The sequence below is a fragment of the Delphinus delphis genome, chromosome 2 (assembly GCF_949987515.2).
Source record: "Delphinus delphis chromosome 2, mDelDel1.2, whole genome shotgun sequence".
NCBI classification, from domain to species: domain Eukaryota; kingdom Metazoa; phylum Chordata; class Mammalia; order Artiodactyla; family Delphinidae; genus Delphinus; species Delphinus delphis.
The window spans coordinates 42242351-42262092 of NC_082684.1; the positions used below are offsets into that span (position 1 = coordinate 42242351).

The 19742-nt window shown below is 43.9% G+C and overlaps 1 protein-coding gene across 3 annotated transcripts in view; it reads right to left on the reverse strand.

Moving 5' to 3' along the window:
- Positions 1-19742, reverse strand: part of DAAM1 (dishevelled associated activator of morphogenesis 1) — a 179359-nt gene that overhangs the window by 13639 nt on the left and 145978 nt on the right. For all 3 annotated transcript variants that reach the window (XM_060004472.1, XM_060004473.1, XM_060004471.1), the window contains exons 17-22: positions 17750-17834; positions 12424-12530; positions 10299-10387; positions 9271-9439; positions 5469-5576; positions 3463-3523 (exon numbers count right to left, since the gene is read on the reverse strand). In XM_060004472.1, the coding sequence (XP_059860455.1) occupies positions 3463-3523; positions 5469-5576; positions 9271-9439; positions 10299-10387; positions 12424-12530; positions 17750-17834 (619 nt within the window). The remainder of the gene's footprint in view (positions 1-3462; positions 3524-5468; positions 5577-9270; positions 9440-10298; positions 10388-12423; positions 12531-17749; positions 17835-19742) is intronic.

Below are 19742 nucleotides of genomic sequence, written 5' to 3' on the forward strand. Positions count from 1 at the left end.
CACCATAAACAAAAATAAACTCAAAATGGATTAAAGACCTAAATGTAAGGCCAGAAACTATCAAACTCTCAGAGGAAAACATAGGCAGAACACTCTATGACATAAATCGCAGCAAGATCCTTTTTGATCCACCTCCTAGGGAAATGGAAACAAAAACAAAAATAAACAAATGGGACCTCATGAAACTTAAAAGCTTTTGCACAGCAAAGGAAACCATCAGCAAGATGAAAAGACAACCCTCAGAATGGGAGAAAATATTTGCAAATGACGCAACTGACAAAGGATCAATCTCCAAAATTTACAAGCAGCTCATGCAGCTCAATATCAAAAAAAAACCCAATCCAAAAATGGGCAGAAGACCTAAATAGATATTTCTCCAAAGAAGATATACAGATTGCCAGCAAACACGTGAAAGCATGCTCAGCATCATTAATCATTAGAGAAATGCCAATCAAAACTACAATGAGATATCATCTCACACCGGGCAGAATGGCCATCATCAAAAAATCTACAAACAATAAATGCTGGTGAGGGTGTGGAGAAAAGGCAACACTCTTGCACTCTTGGTGGGAATGTAAATTGATACAGCCACTATGGAGAACAGTATGGAGGTTCCTTTAAAAACTAAAAATAGAATGACCAATTCAAAAAGAGTCATGTACTGAAATGTTCATTGAAGCTCTGTTTACAATAGCCAGGACATGGAAGCAACCTAAGTGTCCATGAACAGATGAATGGATAAAGAAGATGTGGCACATATATACAATGGAATAATCCTCAGCTATAAAAAGCAACGAAATTTCGTTGCTGAGACAGACCTAGAGTCTGTCATACAGAGTGAAGTAAGTCAGAAAGAGAAAAACAAATACCGTGTGCTAACGCATATATATGGAATCTAAGGAAAAAAAAAAGTCATGAAGAGCCTAGGGGCAAGACGGGAATAAAGACACAGACTTACTAGAGAACGGACTTAAGGATATGGGGAGGGGGAAGGGTAAGGTGTGACAAAGTGAGAGAGTGGCATGGACATATATACACTACCAAACATAAAATCGATAGCTAGTGGGAAGCTGCCGCATAGCACAGGGTGATCAGCTCGGTGCTTTGTGACCACCTAGAGGGGTGGGATAGGGAGGGTGGGAGGGAGGGAGATGCAAGAGGGAAGGGATATGGGAACATTTGTATATGTATAACTGATTCACTTTTTTATAAAGCAGAAACTAACACACCATTGTAAAGCAATTATACTCCAATAAAGATGTTTAAAAATAAATAAAGGAGGGTAATATACACATCATCATGGGAATCAAATGCAAGAAAAGAAGCGGAAACCCTTATAAATCATGAAACTTGCTCTGATTAAAAGAAATTGCCACAATCCTAGTTCTTTGACCTGGAAAGGGAGTGTATGTATGTGTGTGAGGTGCAGAGATGTGAAAGCAATTTTAAAGTGTTTCAGGAATGTATAATTCCATAAGAATTCTGTCTTTGATACCTTCAAGCAATGTAATCAATTTGTGAAAAGAACAACTGGGACACATGAATGTTTCGACGAATTAAAGTCTGCCTCCCAATATTTCCTTCCTCTTAACATTTAAGCTGCCAGAGGAAGGGGGAGGCCTCTGTAGCCCCTTTTCTGTGAAGAGTGTGTTACATTGTACATGACCCAGGGGCTAGAGAGATTTCAGCAAAACAACATTTAATAACCCCCCCAAACACATAACTTCCTTGGGACCCCTCTCTCAAGCCTTGCTCTGAACCAGCTCAGATGCAGGGGTCAGAGCCTCCATTGTCAGGCTTTAGGACTGTCAGTCACTGCCATGCTAGTCTCAAGAAAGCTTTCCACTGGGAGGAAATGGCCACAGAGTGAAGACTGTAACACAAGCCTTGTCTCAAACTGCCCTTATCCAGTTTGGCCTCTGAAAGACGAGGACCGTCCTCCACGCGCACTCACAGTCTCTCAGCCCACAGGGGCTGGAAAAAAGAGTATCTACTGCTCTTTTTAAACAGCGACACACCCCTACCCCCTACCCCAAAATAAGGAAAAAAAGAAAACCTTACATGCTCCTTAATTTATTAAAAATAGAAAAGGTTAGACACCGTGACTCTAGTTTTTATTAGAGCTGTTTCTTTAATGAAGTCAACTACTTTCTATGGCACAGTTTTATGATTATAAGGAGGAGGTGGGACCTCCCTGGCGGCGCAGTGGTTAAGAATCCACCTGCCAATACAGGGGACACGGGTTCGAGCCCTGGTCCGGGAAGATCCCACATGTCGTGGAGCAGCTAAGCCCACGAGCCACAACCACTGAAGTCCGCGTGCCGCAACCACTGAAGCCCGGGTGCCGCAACTACTGAAGCCCACGCACTTAGAGCCCATGCTCCGCAACGAGAAGCCACCGCACTGAGAAGCCTGCGTGCCTCAACTACAGAAAGCCGGCAAGCGGCAACGAAGACCCAATGCAGACAAAATAAAAAATAGATAAATTTATTTTTAAAAGAGGAGGGTCCTCCTGGCGTTACTAATAAATGATCTGTGGGGCACCTTCCCGAGCTGCCTGCAGACCAGCCTCCTTCACCAAGTGCCAGGCCAGAGCTCTGCTCTCCCGAGCGAGGCTTCTCACCTTGACCCGCCCCCGCGCTGTCAGCAGCCCTCGTGCGGTACCCACGGGGCATTGCGCCCTCACAGTCTGGGTTAGTTCCACCGGCTCCACTGCCTCCGGCACCCTGACCTGCTTTCCTTCCATGGAGCCCGGGCCCAGGTCATCTCGTATAGCTGAGACAGCCTCCCTCCTCTGTACCTAAGTTCACCCTACCCTCCTTCTAAGCCACAGCTCAAAATTCATCTCGTCTAGAGGAGAAGCTTCCTCTCACACATGCCAGCCATTCCCGAAGCCTCGGGCTAACCTAAATCCCCGATCCTCCTCAAGGCACCTTTGTCATCACTTAGGAGGTGAACTGGACTGACTGCTCCTGGCCACTGTTAACACCTGGAGGGTAAGGATTCTGAGTCATCGTGATCCCCTCGCCTTGAGAATGGACTGTACCCCCAAAGTGCTCAAAAAATACTCCCCAAGGGACCGGCTCAAAGACAACAGAGAAGTTCCATTGCTCTGAGAGTAAACATCATTTATAAACAGAAACACCGAGAAGACCTTGAAGACTCTCTAGCCAATCCACTTTCATGAGTCCTGCCTCACAGGTAGGAAAGTGGTGGAACTCCGGGTCCGATTTCCCAGTTCCTGTTCCCCTGATGCCCCCATGACATCCTGCTGCCTGCCACTGCATCACCAGGCTAAACACAGCCTGCCTTTGCTTCTTCGTTGTTGCATTTTTTTTCTTTTTTTTAAACAATAAATGTTTATCCTGCATGCCAAGGCAACCAGCAACTCCTCTGCTGGATGCCGTCACCAGCACCAGAGAGAGTGAAGGGACTGGGAATTAGAACGAGAAACATACTCACCGTCTCTACTGCTTTCAGGCCACTTCTCAAGGTGCTTATTTCTTTGTCCAGCTCAGTCATGCTGTTGTAAATGGCAACATTTTAGTAACCAACATGGGACTTACACTTACTGTATTAAATATATGATGAGTTTAAATATTTCATGCTTGGAAGTCCACACTACTTCATTTTAAATGTTTAAAATTCCCTTCAGTGTTCAGATCTCACAGAAAGACAGCAACATTTTAAACTTATGAAATTTAGGTATGGAATTACGGGGTTTTTTGTTTTCCACAGCCAGCAGGTATAATATTTATAGGTTAAAAAGGGCAGAATAGAAATATGTCATGTTTCAATCTCACAAAAATCTCACTTAAGCAAATTACTGTATGTGGAAATAAATTTCTTGCCATGTGTGGCTCCCTTTGGACAAGGCAAAGAAACAGTCGATCCACAATCGTGTGTGCTGTGCTCTTCATCGTTATTATATTGCTTTTCATGAGTGCTGTAGTAGTATGAATATTACAAGGTGATGGCCTAAATTTCAATCAACAATGATTTTTCTTAAAGTTTTACTAATTAGTTTTCATTTTCATTGACTTTTTTTTTTTAAACAGAGAAAGTTTCCTGGGCTTCTCCCATAATGCTTTTTATTTGACAGCTTTTAAACATGAGAGATTACAACTTAATTCTCACAGAGAATTCACATGTAAACAAATTCATTGACACTTCATTTACTTGAACATTTTAATTTCATGTCTTACATGGTACACTTCTACCAAACTCTACAGAGGGAAAAAATTAGCCTGCTCATCAGGCTTTTTAAAATCACTGCAAAAAGATGCAGTTTAAATATGTTTTTAAAAAAGGGGAGTGGGGTATTTCCCTGGTGGCACAGTGGTTAAGAATCCGCCTGCCAATGCAGGGGACACGGGTTTGAGCCCTGGTCGGGGAAGATCCTACATGCCGTGGAGCAACTAAGCCCGTGCGCCACAACTACTGAGCCTGTGCTCTAGAGCCCGCAAACCACAACTACTGAGCCCACGCGCCTGGAGCCCGTGCTCTGCCACCGCAATGAGAAGCCCATGCACCACAACAAAGGGTAGTCCCCCATCGCCACAACTAGAGAAAGCCCGTGCGGGACAACCAAGACCCAACGCAGCGGAAAAAAAAAGTAAATTTTAAAAAGGTGGGGTGAGGGCAAAAGGAAGCAGGAAGAACAGCAAGGAAAAGTGCCTACCCCTCATGAGGTCTCTGAAAAGTGGTGTGAAGTTTGTGGGGACAGTTTAGTGATTTTCCACTTTATTTTTAGTTCCTTCATTTGCATAAAGACTGCTTTCCATTAAAAGGTTGCTTGGTTTCTGGGAGTGTGTACATATGGGAAAATTACTAGCAACACCCTGACCTGCAGGACTTCCATTTGCTTAAACATGTATCCTCATATCCTCATTTAACTAAGTGTGCTCCCACCTGTATTTTAAGAGACCACCCTTTCCAACTACTAGTGAAACCACACTGCTTCCCTAGACTCTTCATAACTCAGAAAATTAGGTTTTGTAGAAGTTAGAAACTGCATCCAGGAATATTCTGAAACAGCTAGAACAAGTATACAGTGACCCTTGAGCAACACAGGTGTGAACTGTACGGGTCCACTTATACGCAGATTTTTTTTCAATAATTATGTACTACATGGTCTGTGGTTGACTGAATCCTCAGATGTGGGACCATGGGTATTGAGGAACCCCGCACAGGAAGGGTCAGCTATGAAGTTATATGTTGGATTTTCAGCTGTGCAGTGGGGATTCGGGGGGTGCCGGCACCCTTAACCCCACCGTTCAAGAGTCAACCGTATATTCAAACTCATGTAAAACATCTGAGTGACATGGATACTATTCAAACTTTATTTCATACACTGTTCAGGGGAAAGCAAACAGAAGGACCCTCTTCATGCAACGCTAACTATCTCAACGGCTAAACCACAGTCCAACGGATTTTAAAAACTGAAACAATTCACTCTAAGTACTTACTTTACTTTTGCTGCTTGAGGAATGTCCCGCAGCTCCTCATTTAGATTGAGAACCTTGGGGTATTTATTTTCCACAATAGTTATGAGATAGTGCAAAAGTGTAATGTTCCTACAATTACAGAAGGAGAGAGTATTAAACATGGTTAATATCTGCATATGATTTGTATATTCAAGTGATTACTTCCACAAGAATGCTACGTCCCTGCATTACTTTCAAAATGTGTAGGTTCCTGAAAGGCAGGCATTCTTAAGAGAAAGGGAGAAGAGGAGAGCCTTCGTGGGATTTACAAAAATATATGCCAAAAGCAGCACACATCTTCTGAAAGGGAAGGGCAGGGGATAAGAATTACGTTTTTGGCCCATAATGGGGATCCTTCACAATCTGCGTAATGCGATGGGTGATGGAAATGGGTCTGAACCATTGCCAAAAGGGACATCCCTTCACAGTGCATCCACCCAAAGACGAGGCCTGCCCTGCAAGTTCCTAACAAGCAGGGTGGGGTGGGGAGTGAGGGATGTTTAATCCACTAGAGAGGACAGCTAATTTTCAAGTCTGAAAGTACAGAGCAGCAACTCACTGATGAAAATTATTGACAATTCTCATTTAAGGGTTTCTTTCAACTGGGTGATAACATTTTTCCCTTCTGAAAGTTAGAATGCCCCCTATTTCAGGGCAGGACCTGGAAATGGGCCAGGACTGTGCCATCATGGATATGATACCCTCGCGGCCTAATTTTAGCAACACTTCAGCTCCTAACTGCACAACCAGCTCCCTCTTTGGTGGTGACAGGGCTGAACCCTGACTGACCTGGGTTGAAAAGGCGGGCATCTGATAACACTATCTAAGAGGCCACGCTGTGGTAGTCTGGTCCCCTGGTCCCTGACTCTGAGGCACATTACAATCACCTGGACCCCAGATGCCTGGGCCAACCTGAGATTCAGTCATTGGAATGAGGTGGGACCAGATGTGGGTATTTTTTAAAACTCCCCACTGAGACTAACAGCCAAAATCAAGAACCACTTATGCTATTGAAAGTTAGCATAATCAGGAGGACACAAATGCATTTCTTTAAAAACATTTCCATAATTTTTAGGCAGTTTGCTAATTCACAAGGTTAAGGACCCCCCCACCCCCCCGCAACAAAAGTAAAGCAGAGCTGCCGAACAGTTTTTCCCCGTAGCAACGCAAACCATTTCTGGTTATCCTTGCAGCTTCCTGGAGGTCAAGGCAATCCTATTCTCTGAGTCAACTCAGAGGAGTCAACTGAGTCCCACACGGAAAAAAATTTCCCCTTATTTTTCTTGTGCTAATAATTAGAAAACCATTGCTCAGCAAAGTAAAACAGTGGCTAATACTTCTGGCCACTTATTTTGCAGGTGTTCAGCTGTATTGTTCCACTTCAATTTTGCCTTTCACAGAATCTATGTGTCTGCCATGTGCCGGCTGCATGAGAGGCAAAATCCCAGCAACCATCGCGAGAAAGAGTAATGCCATTTTCCTTCATTATTTCAGAGAAATGCTTTGTTAGAGAAATTTATTTCATTAACCATATATGCCTTTTTTAGTGTAGAAAGACTTAAAACCAGATCACATTTGGATAGCAAACCACATTTGTCTGCTATCCAAATAACACCTCATATGAGTGAAGATAAATTCCTGAATAATAAAAACAACTAAACAGCCTCACATTTGACTACTCTCTGGTCATTACCAGAAACAAGCCTTTAATGCAGAGTGAAGAGGGAAAAGAAAAAGATCAGAAATGTTTTTAATTTATTGTTTTGAAAAGGCTTATTGTGTATTGGATAAAGTTTATATCATTAACTAGCAGATAATCATGTAGTAAGTACCAGCTTATCAGTAAGTTGGAAGGTGGGGGGCAAATGTGTGTGTGTGAGTGTGTGTGTATGAGTGAGGGGAGAGGGAGAGAGAGAGAGAATAGGACTGACTGGTGGTGAGGATTTCCTTCCTCCCCAACCTGCAAGCCCAGTTGAAGAGGAGACCGTTCCTTAAAAGATGGCTGCTCTTTATATGCAAGTAAGATGCTGCAGTTACTCACTGCAACCTCCAAATAAAATCGGTCTGTTGGTAGCGGAGAGCTGTGGGCAGACCACTAGAACAACTGTCAAATACCTGTAAGGCCAAACACCTTGCTGGTTGTGACCTCAGACAAGCTAAATGAGCCACCTGACCCTGCCTCGGTTTCTTTATCTGACAACAGGCGATACAACACTTGGCCTGGGGACCTCACAGGTTGTTGTGACAATCAAATGTGAACGGGCTCTGAAAGGATCAAGTGCTTACATTAAAAATAAGGTGGTGTTCAGAGAAAACCATAATTCAAAAAAACACATGCACCCCAATGTTCACTGCAGCACTATTTACAACAGCCAGGTCATGGAAGCAACCTAAATGCCCATTGACAGATGAATGGATAAAGAAGATGTGGTACATATATACAATGGAATATTACTCAGCCATAAAAAGGAACGAAATTGGGTCATTTGTAGAGATGCAGATGGACCTAGGGACTGTCACACAGGGTGAAGTAAGAAAGAGAAAAACAAATATCATATATTAACACATATATGTGGAATCTAGAAAAATGGTACAGGTGAACTGGTTTGCAGGGCAGAAAGTGAGACACAGATGTAGAGAACAAACGTATGGACACTAAGGGGGGAAAGTGGGGGGGTGGGGGTGGGGGTGTGATGGACTGGGCGATTGGGATTGACATATATACACTGATGTGTATAAAATAGATAACTAATAGGAATCTGCTGTATAAAAAATAATAAAATTCAAGGAAAAATAAGGTGGTGTTGATAGAACGTATCAGCTGTGCGTTGTTAATCTATTTCTACACAATGCAAAAATAAGGTTTAGCCCCACAACTGAACACACTGCTTGTTTCTTATACGATGGATTCAGGGTTGCCATAATGCTATGCTTCACTGACCCTATAGAAAATATAGAATAAAAAGTCTCACTGGTTGGGAATAATTAGGGTGAACAGCCTATACTTCTAAAAATAATTCGGGTTACAGAGAAGTTTACCTTAGAAACAAATTCCTTCCAAGTCAGTGGGAAACACAGCTCTCAGGGAAGCTAGAGTTAATATGCCTAATGCCCTTACCTGGAAATGACACTAGCACATTTTCACCTTCTGGTGTCTCTAACAGGAATCTGTTCACCTAAAACACACTTTCTAGGAAGCATTTTAATGAGTTTCGGGATGAGCAGCTGAATACCAACAGCCAAAATGCATTTACACATTGTCATTTTTTAAGGTAGCTGCTAGCTTCCAGGTACCAAGGAAACCATAACCTACAAAGCCAACAAACTTCACATTGTCATCAGCTGTCAGTTTTTTAACTCTGTGGAGGAGTAGCAACTAGGAGAGGCCGTGAGGGGGCTACTAGGGTGCTGGTAAGGTTCTGTTTCTTGAACTGGGCACTAGTTATACAGATGTGTTCAATTTGTGGAAAGTCATCAAGCTGTACCTTTACGGTGAGTGAACCTGTCTTTTGTGTATTACACTGTAATCAGTTTACCCGAGAAAACCCCAAACACAAAAAACTTGGACTAGATGATATCCTTGTGGAATGAAAATGAAGGATAACTGGCCCAGTGGGAACTTGGGGATACGTGTGGTCATGAGACAGGAAGGGAGGAGTCAGTGGAGAAGGAAAGAGCAGGAGAGGAGAAGTGCAGACCAGACACTTTGGGATGAAGAGGCCCAGGAGGACCAGAGCGTACAAAGTTGAGCCCCGACCTAAGCTCCCAGATCTTCCATACTTACTTATCGATACTGGATTTTGTGTCAGCAATCTTATTTAGGCTGGATATCTTGAATCCATATGCATTGCCTCTTTGGCCTTTATTCATGTAATTTCCAAATGCCAAAACCACTTCCAGCAACTGCTTCAGGGCACTGCTCCTAAACACCTCTTCTGAACCAGAACGAATTGCTTCAAAACAAAATACATAAAACTATTACAACAAGACTTTTCAATGATACCCATCCTAAATCCACACACCTGATAACAGATACTGGAGATGTAAGATGGGGCTGTTAGACTACCAGGGAGCACTTTCTGAACACCTTTACCAGAAGCCAAGAGCAAGGGGGCAAGGAGAGCCAGCTCAAGTTGTTCAAGAGACCCAGAGACAGGTGCACAGTCCTAGCCTTCCTCAGTCTTTTTCTTGGCTGACTCACCGACCATAAGCAGTTAGGAATACATAGAGCAGCTACTGCCTTTTCCACATTCCTTTGCAAACCCTTTCTTGCCTGGTGTGAGTCAGATCACAGGACAGTTGATCAATTCCACTGATAGAAAAACTGGGCAAATGTGTGACATGTCACAGCTGGCAGGTGTCATCAGGACCCCAAAGTCAGCCTGCACTCTGTGGCTGTGCTCTTCAGTTGCCCACATTTCAAGCACCTAAAAATTTAACAGCCTCAAAATCAAACCATGTATCAGCCTCAAATCTTCCCTCAGAAAAATCCAGTAAGGCCCCATTACAAGAAAGCTAACTGTAGGTTTAATGCCAGTAGCGATCAAATAAATTCCTCACCAATACCCAGATAGCAAAAGCCCAGTTCTGCAGAGGAGTCCAGGGAGTGTGCTGTGAGTTCCAGAACCCAGGCTAGGCCATCAAGCCAAGGACAGACCTTAAGTAATTATCTGCCAGAATTCCAACAGATTTCAAGCAAAAAAAAAAAAAAAAATCACCAAAGGGATCCAGTTTACTATATGCACTTGCATTGCACTTGTAAATGGGTACTTGAGATGAACATCATTGCCAGTCTGGGCAGCTTGACTTTACCTTCCACTTTGGGTTTCACTTCCGCCACACGCTCTGCAAACTTCTTTTTGAAGTACAGCGACTGCAGTCTTTGCTGATAATGATTGATTCTGTAAGAGCAAGCATCAACTAATGAACATGTACTTAATACACGTATGTTCACTCAATGAATATGGAGGTGATGGTACCTTAGAGCACTCCCACCCCAACACGGACACACACACACACAGAGTTCCTCTCCTGGACAGGAGCACAGGGCCTGAGGCCAACTGCACCTGGAGAGCCCATTTCCCAGTGCCCTACAGGGAGTGTTCGGGCAAGTGCAGCAGGGCCTTAGCTCCAATCAGCTTATGCAATTGCTAGAAGAAAGTGAGAGCTAACTGCCGTTGACTAAAGCCCCCTTCACTTCCTCAGAGTCCTAGTAGCTCTTGAGAACAGAAAAGCGATAAAAAGGAATGAAAATGTAAAGACTCCCCGCTTCTGCTGCAAATGAAGGGCAGTTGCCTGCACTCCTGCCATGGTGCTTCACTTGCCACAAAGTGTGCCTTGCAGAACTGTAGGGAAAAACTTGTCTCCGGCATTCTCTCCTCACACCATCCTCTCCCCACTCACATCCCCAAACCTTCCTCTTTCTTCACAGTTAGGTCCCTAGCTGCACCCCTCAGGGCTGGAAAGCTCTGCCTTCCAGGATAGCGACTAGCGACTAGAGATAACAGGCCACTGGCCTGTGATCACCACCAATACAGGCTGCTTGGTGTTTCTGAGCGGGTGAGGGTGGGCATACCTGCCCAGGCCTTCTGAACTCGCTGCCTAACCTGCTCTCCGGAGGAAACTTCAGTCCAGTAGGACTAGTGATCGGCCCTCATCCAAAACTATACCATATAATCAGACAGATGCAGGCCAGGTTCTGCTCTTATTAGGTGACCTTGGGCAGGAACCTTAACTCCTCCAGTTGCCAGCAGAGAATACCTCCCTGCCTGACAGCCCTCCTGGCAGGGCTGATAGCAGGATTAAGACACATGCAAACATCTAGACAGTTACTAAGGCGCAGTTATTGCAGGTGGCCATGTGTTTGTCTACACGAAGGGTTGCTGGGCATACGTGTCAAAATTTCAAAACCATCCTTTGTTCTACAGTAGTATGCAAAATGGCAAGTTGAGGTGAAACAACAAAAATAAGTCCAGATATAGCAGAAATGCAGAGTGGCATGTTCACCTTGGCCACCATGTAGGCCACTGGCACTCAGGGGAGGAGCTCTGCCCTGGGGTTGACTGAGAGTTTCAGGATCACTGGTCCTTGTCCAATGCAGAATCAATTCGCTAGGCCTGGGATGGCAAAGCAACTCGGCTCACATGCCAAACTCAATTACGGAGCAGCAGCTGCTGCGGGGCTTTCTGGAGAAGGGTTGAGAAAGCTTGCCAAGGTTCCGTGGGAAGAGTGCCACGATCGATTAGTGATGTCTGCGTGTGTCATGATTGGACATCCAGACCCTGGCTATTTAGTTATGTGGGCTCTACGTTGATACCTCTGAGTCTGCCCATTGTTTCTATTTTACAACCACCTTGAGATGTTGAGGTATAAGGAGGAGTGGGCTAGAATCCCAAGGGATCAAAGTGCTGAGGAGAATGACACTGACTAGAACCCAGAAAAGTTATGACTTGATTAGGTTAAAGTACATGAGCCAAAGAGGCCCAGAAATAGAGATAACTGTGAGAAACTCTGACCCTGGCTCACCCATGGGCAAGAACTCACATAAACAAAACAATCAAGTTCCACACAACTCAGACTTGAGGAGATTCGGGGATTTAAAAAGGCTTCAAGTTAAGGCAGGTTAACTGGCCCAGATAATTCAACAGGAATCAAAAGATTCACTTCCTTAGAAAGGCCAGCGGCATCTTTGCTTTTTTTTTTTTTTTTTTTTTTTTGCTGTACGCGGGCCTCTCACTGTTGCGGTCTCTCCCGTTGCGGAGCACAGGCTCCGGACGCGCAGGCTCAGCGGCCATGGCTCACGAGCCCAGCCGCTCCGCGGCATGTGGGATCCTCCCGGACCGGGGCACGAACCCGCGTCTCCTGCATTGGCAGGACTCCCAACCACTGAGCCACCAGGGAAGCCCCATCTTTGCTTTTTAAACATTTTCAAACTCACCTGCTCATCTCGAAAAGGAATCTATCAGCCTTGGCCATCCGATCCAGTTCATGTTTATGTTCTTCCAACAGATCAATGTCACTTTTTTCAGGAACAAATTTCAAGAGCTAAAAAGTACATGCAAATATTGAAACTGAGGTTTATAATTTAAATTCTTGCCCTAATTTTTCACGCGTTCAGTTAAATTTGTCCCAAGATGAAATTTTAACATTTAATTTATAAGCTCTCCTCACAGGTGACTGTTCAGATACAATGAAGTGATTAAATCTTTCCATTTAGGTGGCCAAAAGGTACAAACTTCCAGTTACAAGATAAATCGGTAACGGGGATGTAGTGTACAACATCATGGTTATAATTAACACTGCTGCTTGATATATAATGAAAGTTATTAAGACAGTAAATCCTAAGAGTTCTCATCAGAAAGGGAAAAAAAGGTTGTTTTGGTTTTTTGCCTTTAAAACACTTTTATCTATATGAGATGATGGATGCTAACTAAACCTATTGTGGAAATCATTTCACATTTGTAAGTCAAACCATTCTGCCACACACCTTAAATTTATAGTGATGTATGTCAATTATATTTCAATAAAATGGGAAAAAAACCTTTCTATTTTTACTTGAAAGTAGTTAAACCGGTGTAAGATTCATTTCTGGTATCTACGTGTTCTATAGTGCCCCTCAAATCAGAATTGGGAAGTTCTTTACTAGGACCCACTTTACATAGTCCATTAGAAAGGGGCTTTGGAGATTCAACCTTCTCATGAGAAGATGCTACAACTGAGGTCCAGAGAGATTAGGTCACTCACCCAGGATTATAAAGCAAGTGTGTGTGATCTTCAGAAATAGAACCTGGGTCTCGACTTCCAGCTCTATGTTTTTTTCCTATTACATCATGCTGAAATGAGTAATTTTATGTGTATTTTCTAATCAATTTGCTTATTTCTTTGGCTTATCTAATTCCATCTCATTTTTTGCTCCATGTAGAGTTAGGTGAGAGGAACACAATGGGATGTGAAGTTTTTGATTCCATATTTTATTTTGGATGAAGAAATGAGCATGGAATGTGGAAGAGATAGCAATAATACTTAAAGTAGGAAAAGCACTTCTGTATGTGTCTAATTTTCTTTAAAGGCACAAACGTGTATGTGTATGCCCAGGGCTGTGTTTGTGTGCTATTTTCTAGATCAAATATTCTTGGACTTTTTAAAAAAAAAATTACACTGAGCTTCTGGACCCTGAGATCCTCCCCATAAACTTGATGCTGGCATTGGGTGGTCCATTTAGCAGGTTCGTTGGATTTAATTAAGGGAGCTCAGAAAAGGCAGTCAGTCTGGGTACCACCAGCAGAGAAAGAGAATTGGAACTACAGGGAAGGAGATGAACGGTTTGAGGTTGGAGATATATTCCAGGCAGAGTGCTTATCATGCTGGGTTCTGGAAGGGGCAGTGCAGCACTTACAGAGGAGGAAGAGCGGCCACCACAGCAGTGGGGGAGGGCAGCAGTGGGCAAGGTCAGGGAGGAGCAAGGGCCTTGCAAAAAATTCAGTCTTTATTTTGAGGGCATGGGATGTAACTTAAAATCTCAAGTAGGGGAATGAGTTTGCACTTTAAAAAGAACACTCTGCCTGCAGAATGGAGAAAGAACTAGAAAGGATCAAAAGTATTGGGGACTGTGATTAGATTGTTGATGCAGTAATCCAGGTGAGAGACGGTGGTGGCCTGGAATGGGTAGTGGACAGGTTCTAGAGATATTTATGGGGTTTGAACTGGCCTGACTTGTCGACTGTGGTAGATGAGGGTCAAAAGGATGAGGTCCAGGCTTCTGGCTTGGGCAATGATGTACACAGAGTGTAACAGGGAACCCAGGAGGAGAAGGTTGGAGGAAGGTGGGTGAGGAGAAGGTGAATTTAGTGTTTGAAATACTGGCAAGAGAACCAAGTTGTGATTTCTAGTAGGCAGGTGGACAAATGGGTCTGAAATCCCAAAGAAATCTGGAAGACAAAGCTTTGGTCTGGGTTACAACATGCATGGATGTGCGTAAGGTAACCAGGGGGCCCATCAAGAGAAAAAAGCAGGGCTGGAGAGAAGCCGGCATTGATGCGATGAGAACAAGAAGAGGAACCTTCGTAGAAGGCAGTGGAGGGGCCTATGTGGAATCACAGGGCCAAGGGAAGAGGTGTTTCACCATGGGGCAAGTGGCCATCGGTGTCACACACCACCAATACGTCAAGGAAGATAAGGACTGCAAAGTACTCCCTGGCTTTGTCAACAAGAAAGTTCGTATCCTTAGTGAGAACAGCTTAAGGGAGGTGAGGGGGACGGACTGCAGTGAGGTGAGGAAGAGTGAACAAGCTTTCAGGAACTGGCTGTGTCAAAAAAGAGAGGAGGGGCTTCCCTGGTGGTGCAGTGGTTGAGAGTCCGCCTGCTGATGCAGGGGACGCGGGTTCGTACCCTGGTCCGGGAAGATCCCACATGCCGCGGAGCGGCTAGGCCCGTGAGCCATGGCCGCTGAGCCTGTGCGTCCGGAGCCTGTGCTCTGCAACGGGAGAGGCCACAACAGTGAGAGGCCCGCGTACCACCAAAAAAAAAAAAAAAAAAAAAAAAAAAAAGAGGACAGTAGCAGATGGGGATGTGCAGTCTTAAGAGGTGTGTGTGGGAAGGGCTGGGACCTGAACAAGTTACATGTTGAGAGGGCAAGGTAGAAGACCTTGAGGAGAGGGGCAGGGCCCCCTGGGTGAGGTCCCTGAGCAGAAGGAAAGGATGGGCCAGAGTAGAAGCCAGGGACACCCCTCTCTCCTAATGGGGTGGAAGGCGGAAAGACGAAGTAGATGCCAGGGAATTCACAGGTCTGGTGGCCTGAGAGCTTCTAGGCATGGATGTTCCCATGTTCAAATGGTAACACTGGACAAGTGTCTTCTTGTTCTTCCTCAGTGCTGGAGGGAAGGTAGTAGGGCAAGGGAAGGAAGGAAGAAGAGAGAGGACAAGGCTTATTTTTTCCCCTGAGTTTGGATTTTTTCCTTCTGGACAAGGAAATTCAGTTCTAGTTTCAGGGGTCCCCCCATACCTGCCCTGCTGAGCCTACAGGCCCCTGTTCAGGATAACACAGACACCATCTGTCTCTTGTTACTCACAAGAGCACAGTGAGAGGCACAGGCTAAAGGCTCAGGCCGTCTCAAGTCAGAGTCAAGAACAGACTGTGTTTGGACAGTTTTGAGAGGAATGAAGAGCCAGACAAACAGCTGGAGATAAGGAGAAAGGTGTGCATCCCAAGAAAGGGGAGTGTATGGATCTCATCTGAGATCTGATCTCAGTGGCTAAAAGCAGCAGGAGAGGAGGGGTGGAATGTGGCTCAAATGCAGATCATACCGAGTAGTAAAGGATGCTGTGTGAAGGCAAAGGAAGCAGAGGAAGGGGGGTAGAATAAGGAGGAAAAGAAAGAGCCTGGGAGATGAGCAGAGAGCAAGACACCCACAACTATCAGCAGAGGCCAGGTCAAAAGTATCCACTTGGCCAGATTCTGCTTCAGTAGACTGATTTTCTTACTTGTATTTATTTGAAGTACGTTCTATTTGCACTACAAGCCCTTTTGGCAAGATTCTGAAATCCTTTCCCTCAAGGAGGAATTTTGCTGGTTGCAATTTCACAGTAAACAGATCTCGTGGAATTTTAAGCATACGACCTTATCGATAGAGGCTGAAGACCTAAGGACTAAAGCAGCTTTCTGCTTAGTTCTTCACTCTGGGTGAAGCAGTTTTTGATGCAGGCATTTGGAGCGCAGGGTCACCTGGGGGCCAGGGAGGGACAGAGGGCAGCTGGGCTCCACTCTCTTGGGGCAGAGGCTCTGTTTTGACTCGTATTCCGCGAGGGAGGGAAGAGTGGGCAGAGGAGCTAAAAATGCTCGAAAAAAGGAATACGTTTAAACTATTTATACACAGAGCATCCGAACAGACTTGGAAACATAGTCATTAGCTATTTTGGGAGCTAAATCAAAACTTAAAAGGACAGCAAGAAAAGTTTCTCCACTGCTAAGTGTGACAGTTTTCACCCAGGATGACTGCAGCTGCAGAGGTTTCAGGGAGGGGCGGGTCCATGGAGGTGTGGTGATACCACACACATCACTCCTCCCTGCCTGGTATCTGAGGCCTTCTGGGAAACCAGTGAGAACCGTGGAAAATGCACACGCATACAGGCACTCCACTGGGGTCCCTGTTAGCGGAGCAAAGTATCCATTTCCTCTTCTCCTGGGAGCTGAGCCTGCCTACAGGTGATACCTCAAGTTCAGCCTGAAATCATGATCACCTGTGTCCACTGTTGACCTTAAGTGGTCCTGGCTCTAACAAATGGAGGCCTCTTGACCAAAATCTCTCAAAATATGATTCTGTTGCAGGGACAAGGAGACAGAACAGGCTTAGAGCATTCAGAGACTGTCCCCACAATGCACAGAAAAAGTTAGGGCCAGACTGAGAGATAGGTAACAATCCCTGGGGCATCTGCTAGTACATCATCAACAGTATCATTTGGGAAATAACTGAACTAAGCTGCTGACAACACACAACACAGCTGGAGTGGCTGCACGGAGCATGTTATGGAAACACTGCATGACGAGAGGCTAGGGCACCACATCCAACTTGTTGCCTGGACATAAAGAATACAAATTATCTTCAAGTACCACGGACAAGGATGTATACTGATTGTGTATAAATCTACGCCATACTTACTATCCCCAGCATTTGAACTTCCTGCCATTTACAATGCAAGAAGGGTGCTATACAACTTACGGAGACAAGGCCCAGCCCCAAGAAGTTTACACCCCACCTTATGACACATACGAGTGTTTTGATGAAGATGACAGTGCTAGGGGGTTAACAGTGGCTTCTGTGGTTGTGGGAACAGGGAGCCAAGACCAAGACACAAATTGTGTCAGGGATTAAGCAATGACTCAGTTTATGCAGTGCAGCCTGTGACCTCACAGTGCTGAGATTCTCAACATTCCAGTGAAACAGACATTTTCTACTAAAGCTAGTAGATTTCTATGACCTGCTAAGGAGTAACAACTTGATGGCAGGCAGCATGAGAGACAGATTCCAGCATCGATGGTCCCAGGCATTTGACGAAGTCTGGACTGTCCTTCTCACCCATCATTTTGGAAACAAGGGAAGAATCAAGTCCTAGAGGCTTCTGACAGCTGTGTGGAACCTTGGTTCAACTTCCTCAATTCAGAGATGAGGAAATCATCTACCAGCAACAACCAGATTCCTTTCCTCAGTACGCCCTCCCTGCTGAGAGTCCGGTGTCACCCGTGCTCTGAGCGTTGCCCGGCAGCTCACCTGTTCCAACATGTCCTTGGGCAGATCTTCCTGCTCATCCATGGTTAGAATTGCCCGTTTGATTTCATCGTTGGATAATTTCAACCTGGAGAAAGAATATTTTACTCGTTGTTAACGATATCGGCTTGAGCCGTAAACATTTAATACAAGGTAATGCATTTTGCTGTCCCAGCTGTTGATCTTCAAGTGCCAGTTTTTCTCCAAATCTCTCAGTGAAAGCTTATTTCCTGACAATGTTGCCCCTAAAAATAGTCTTTTGAAACGGCTTTAACATTCTTCCAGGGCTTTCTAACGCTCTGCTGACACAGAGAACAAAGCTGTTACGTTCTACCATTTAGTTTCCTTAAACAAGGGATTGGAGGATGAGAACTAGGGAAAACACCCCCCACACATACCTGTTTTCTTTAATATATAGTATCCACAAATTGAAGGTGAAAGGGGAAAACTAACTTTTTAACTTATGTGCCAGGAGTGTTTAAAGTTCTCTCTCATATTAAAAATGGATTTTGAGAAGGTTAGCAGGATCTATGTTATTGTTAAAAAACTGAATAGTTGATATATAAAATGTATAGCTGAGGAGTTTTCATATGTATTATTTCATTTGGCATTCAAATTAACTGTGATGATTTTTTTTTTAATTGAGGGAGAAAATGAGCCTCAGAATGGCTAAGTGATTTGCCCAAGGTCAAACATATCCAGAGGGGCAGTATCTAACACAAACCCAAGACTTTTGATTGCTAATCTCAAATTCTTTTTACAAATAATGCTTATCTAGTTAATATCTCATAGGGAAGGATTTAAGCAAAAACCCAGATCTATTTTCTGTTTTTCTGTCTACCATTAATTCATATGATTTACTAATTTATGTTAAGGATTTATGTCTTGATTCTGGCAGGACAACAAAGTACTGACTGTGAAAAGAGTTGAAATTAAAACATACTTGTAAAAATATGTTTTTATTACATACAACCAAAAGTCTTAACCAGGGAAAAAAATCTTAATCAGATTATTAGCTGTAACAATAGGGTCATTCTTTTGTTCTACTTGTAAGCATCAGACCTAGACTTATTTAACAAATCTTACTTCCTTATAAGCTACCACTAACGTGTTATAGTACAATTATTCGATCAGTTCTTCTAGTTTATGATCTTCGAGAAGAATGACATTTAGGACTGGGAATAAAGACATGAACACACAGATACAGAGCAAGGCATATAGCCTTCATGTGTAACATTTGAAGGAAGGGACTTTGGCATCAGACAGGCTGTGCCTGGCTCTGACACTTCTTGGTCAGTGTCAGAAAAATTGGAAAAATTTTTTTCTTCAGCCTCAGTTTCTTCATCTATAAAATACAGATAATGATAACCTATGTAAAAAAAAAAAGGATTTTTGTCCGTGTATAAAGTGAAATAATGCATGAGACATGTTTAGCATAGTGTCTGGCCATAGAAAGGGCTCGATAAACTATACGTATACTCTGCAAGGCAGACTTTTCCACCCAGAAAAAAAGAAAGCAGCAGTACTTATGTAACATTAATATTTAAGGGCAGCTATTTGATAAATAAACAGCGCTTAGTAGGGTTATCATGAAACTTCCCAAAGTGCTCTCATACCCATTGTTTCATCAGAGTTTCCTCTCTGTATAGAGCACCCATTAGACCTGGGAGAATTAAAAAATAATTAGAAGACATGGTGCTTATTTTAAAGGTGGTTATAATGTTTGAGAGAATCTAATGATAAGCTGAAACACTCCACACAAGGGGACATGAAGCATACACGGTCAGCTGTGCTCTCCCAGGTAAACGAGAGGGTTGGATGAGTGCAGGGGTGGCCGTAAAGCCCACGAAGGAGGAAAGAAACCACTCTGGACACCTCTGGCTTGTCCTATTTCTCCAGATTTTGACATGATCTTGTTAAAACCATCCATCCTGCCATTGAAACTGAATGTTGTTTCATGTACTAATAAGTAGGCCAGGGAAGGAACAGATTTGGG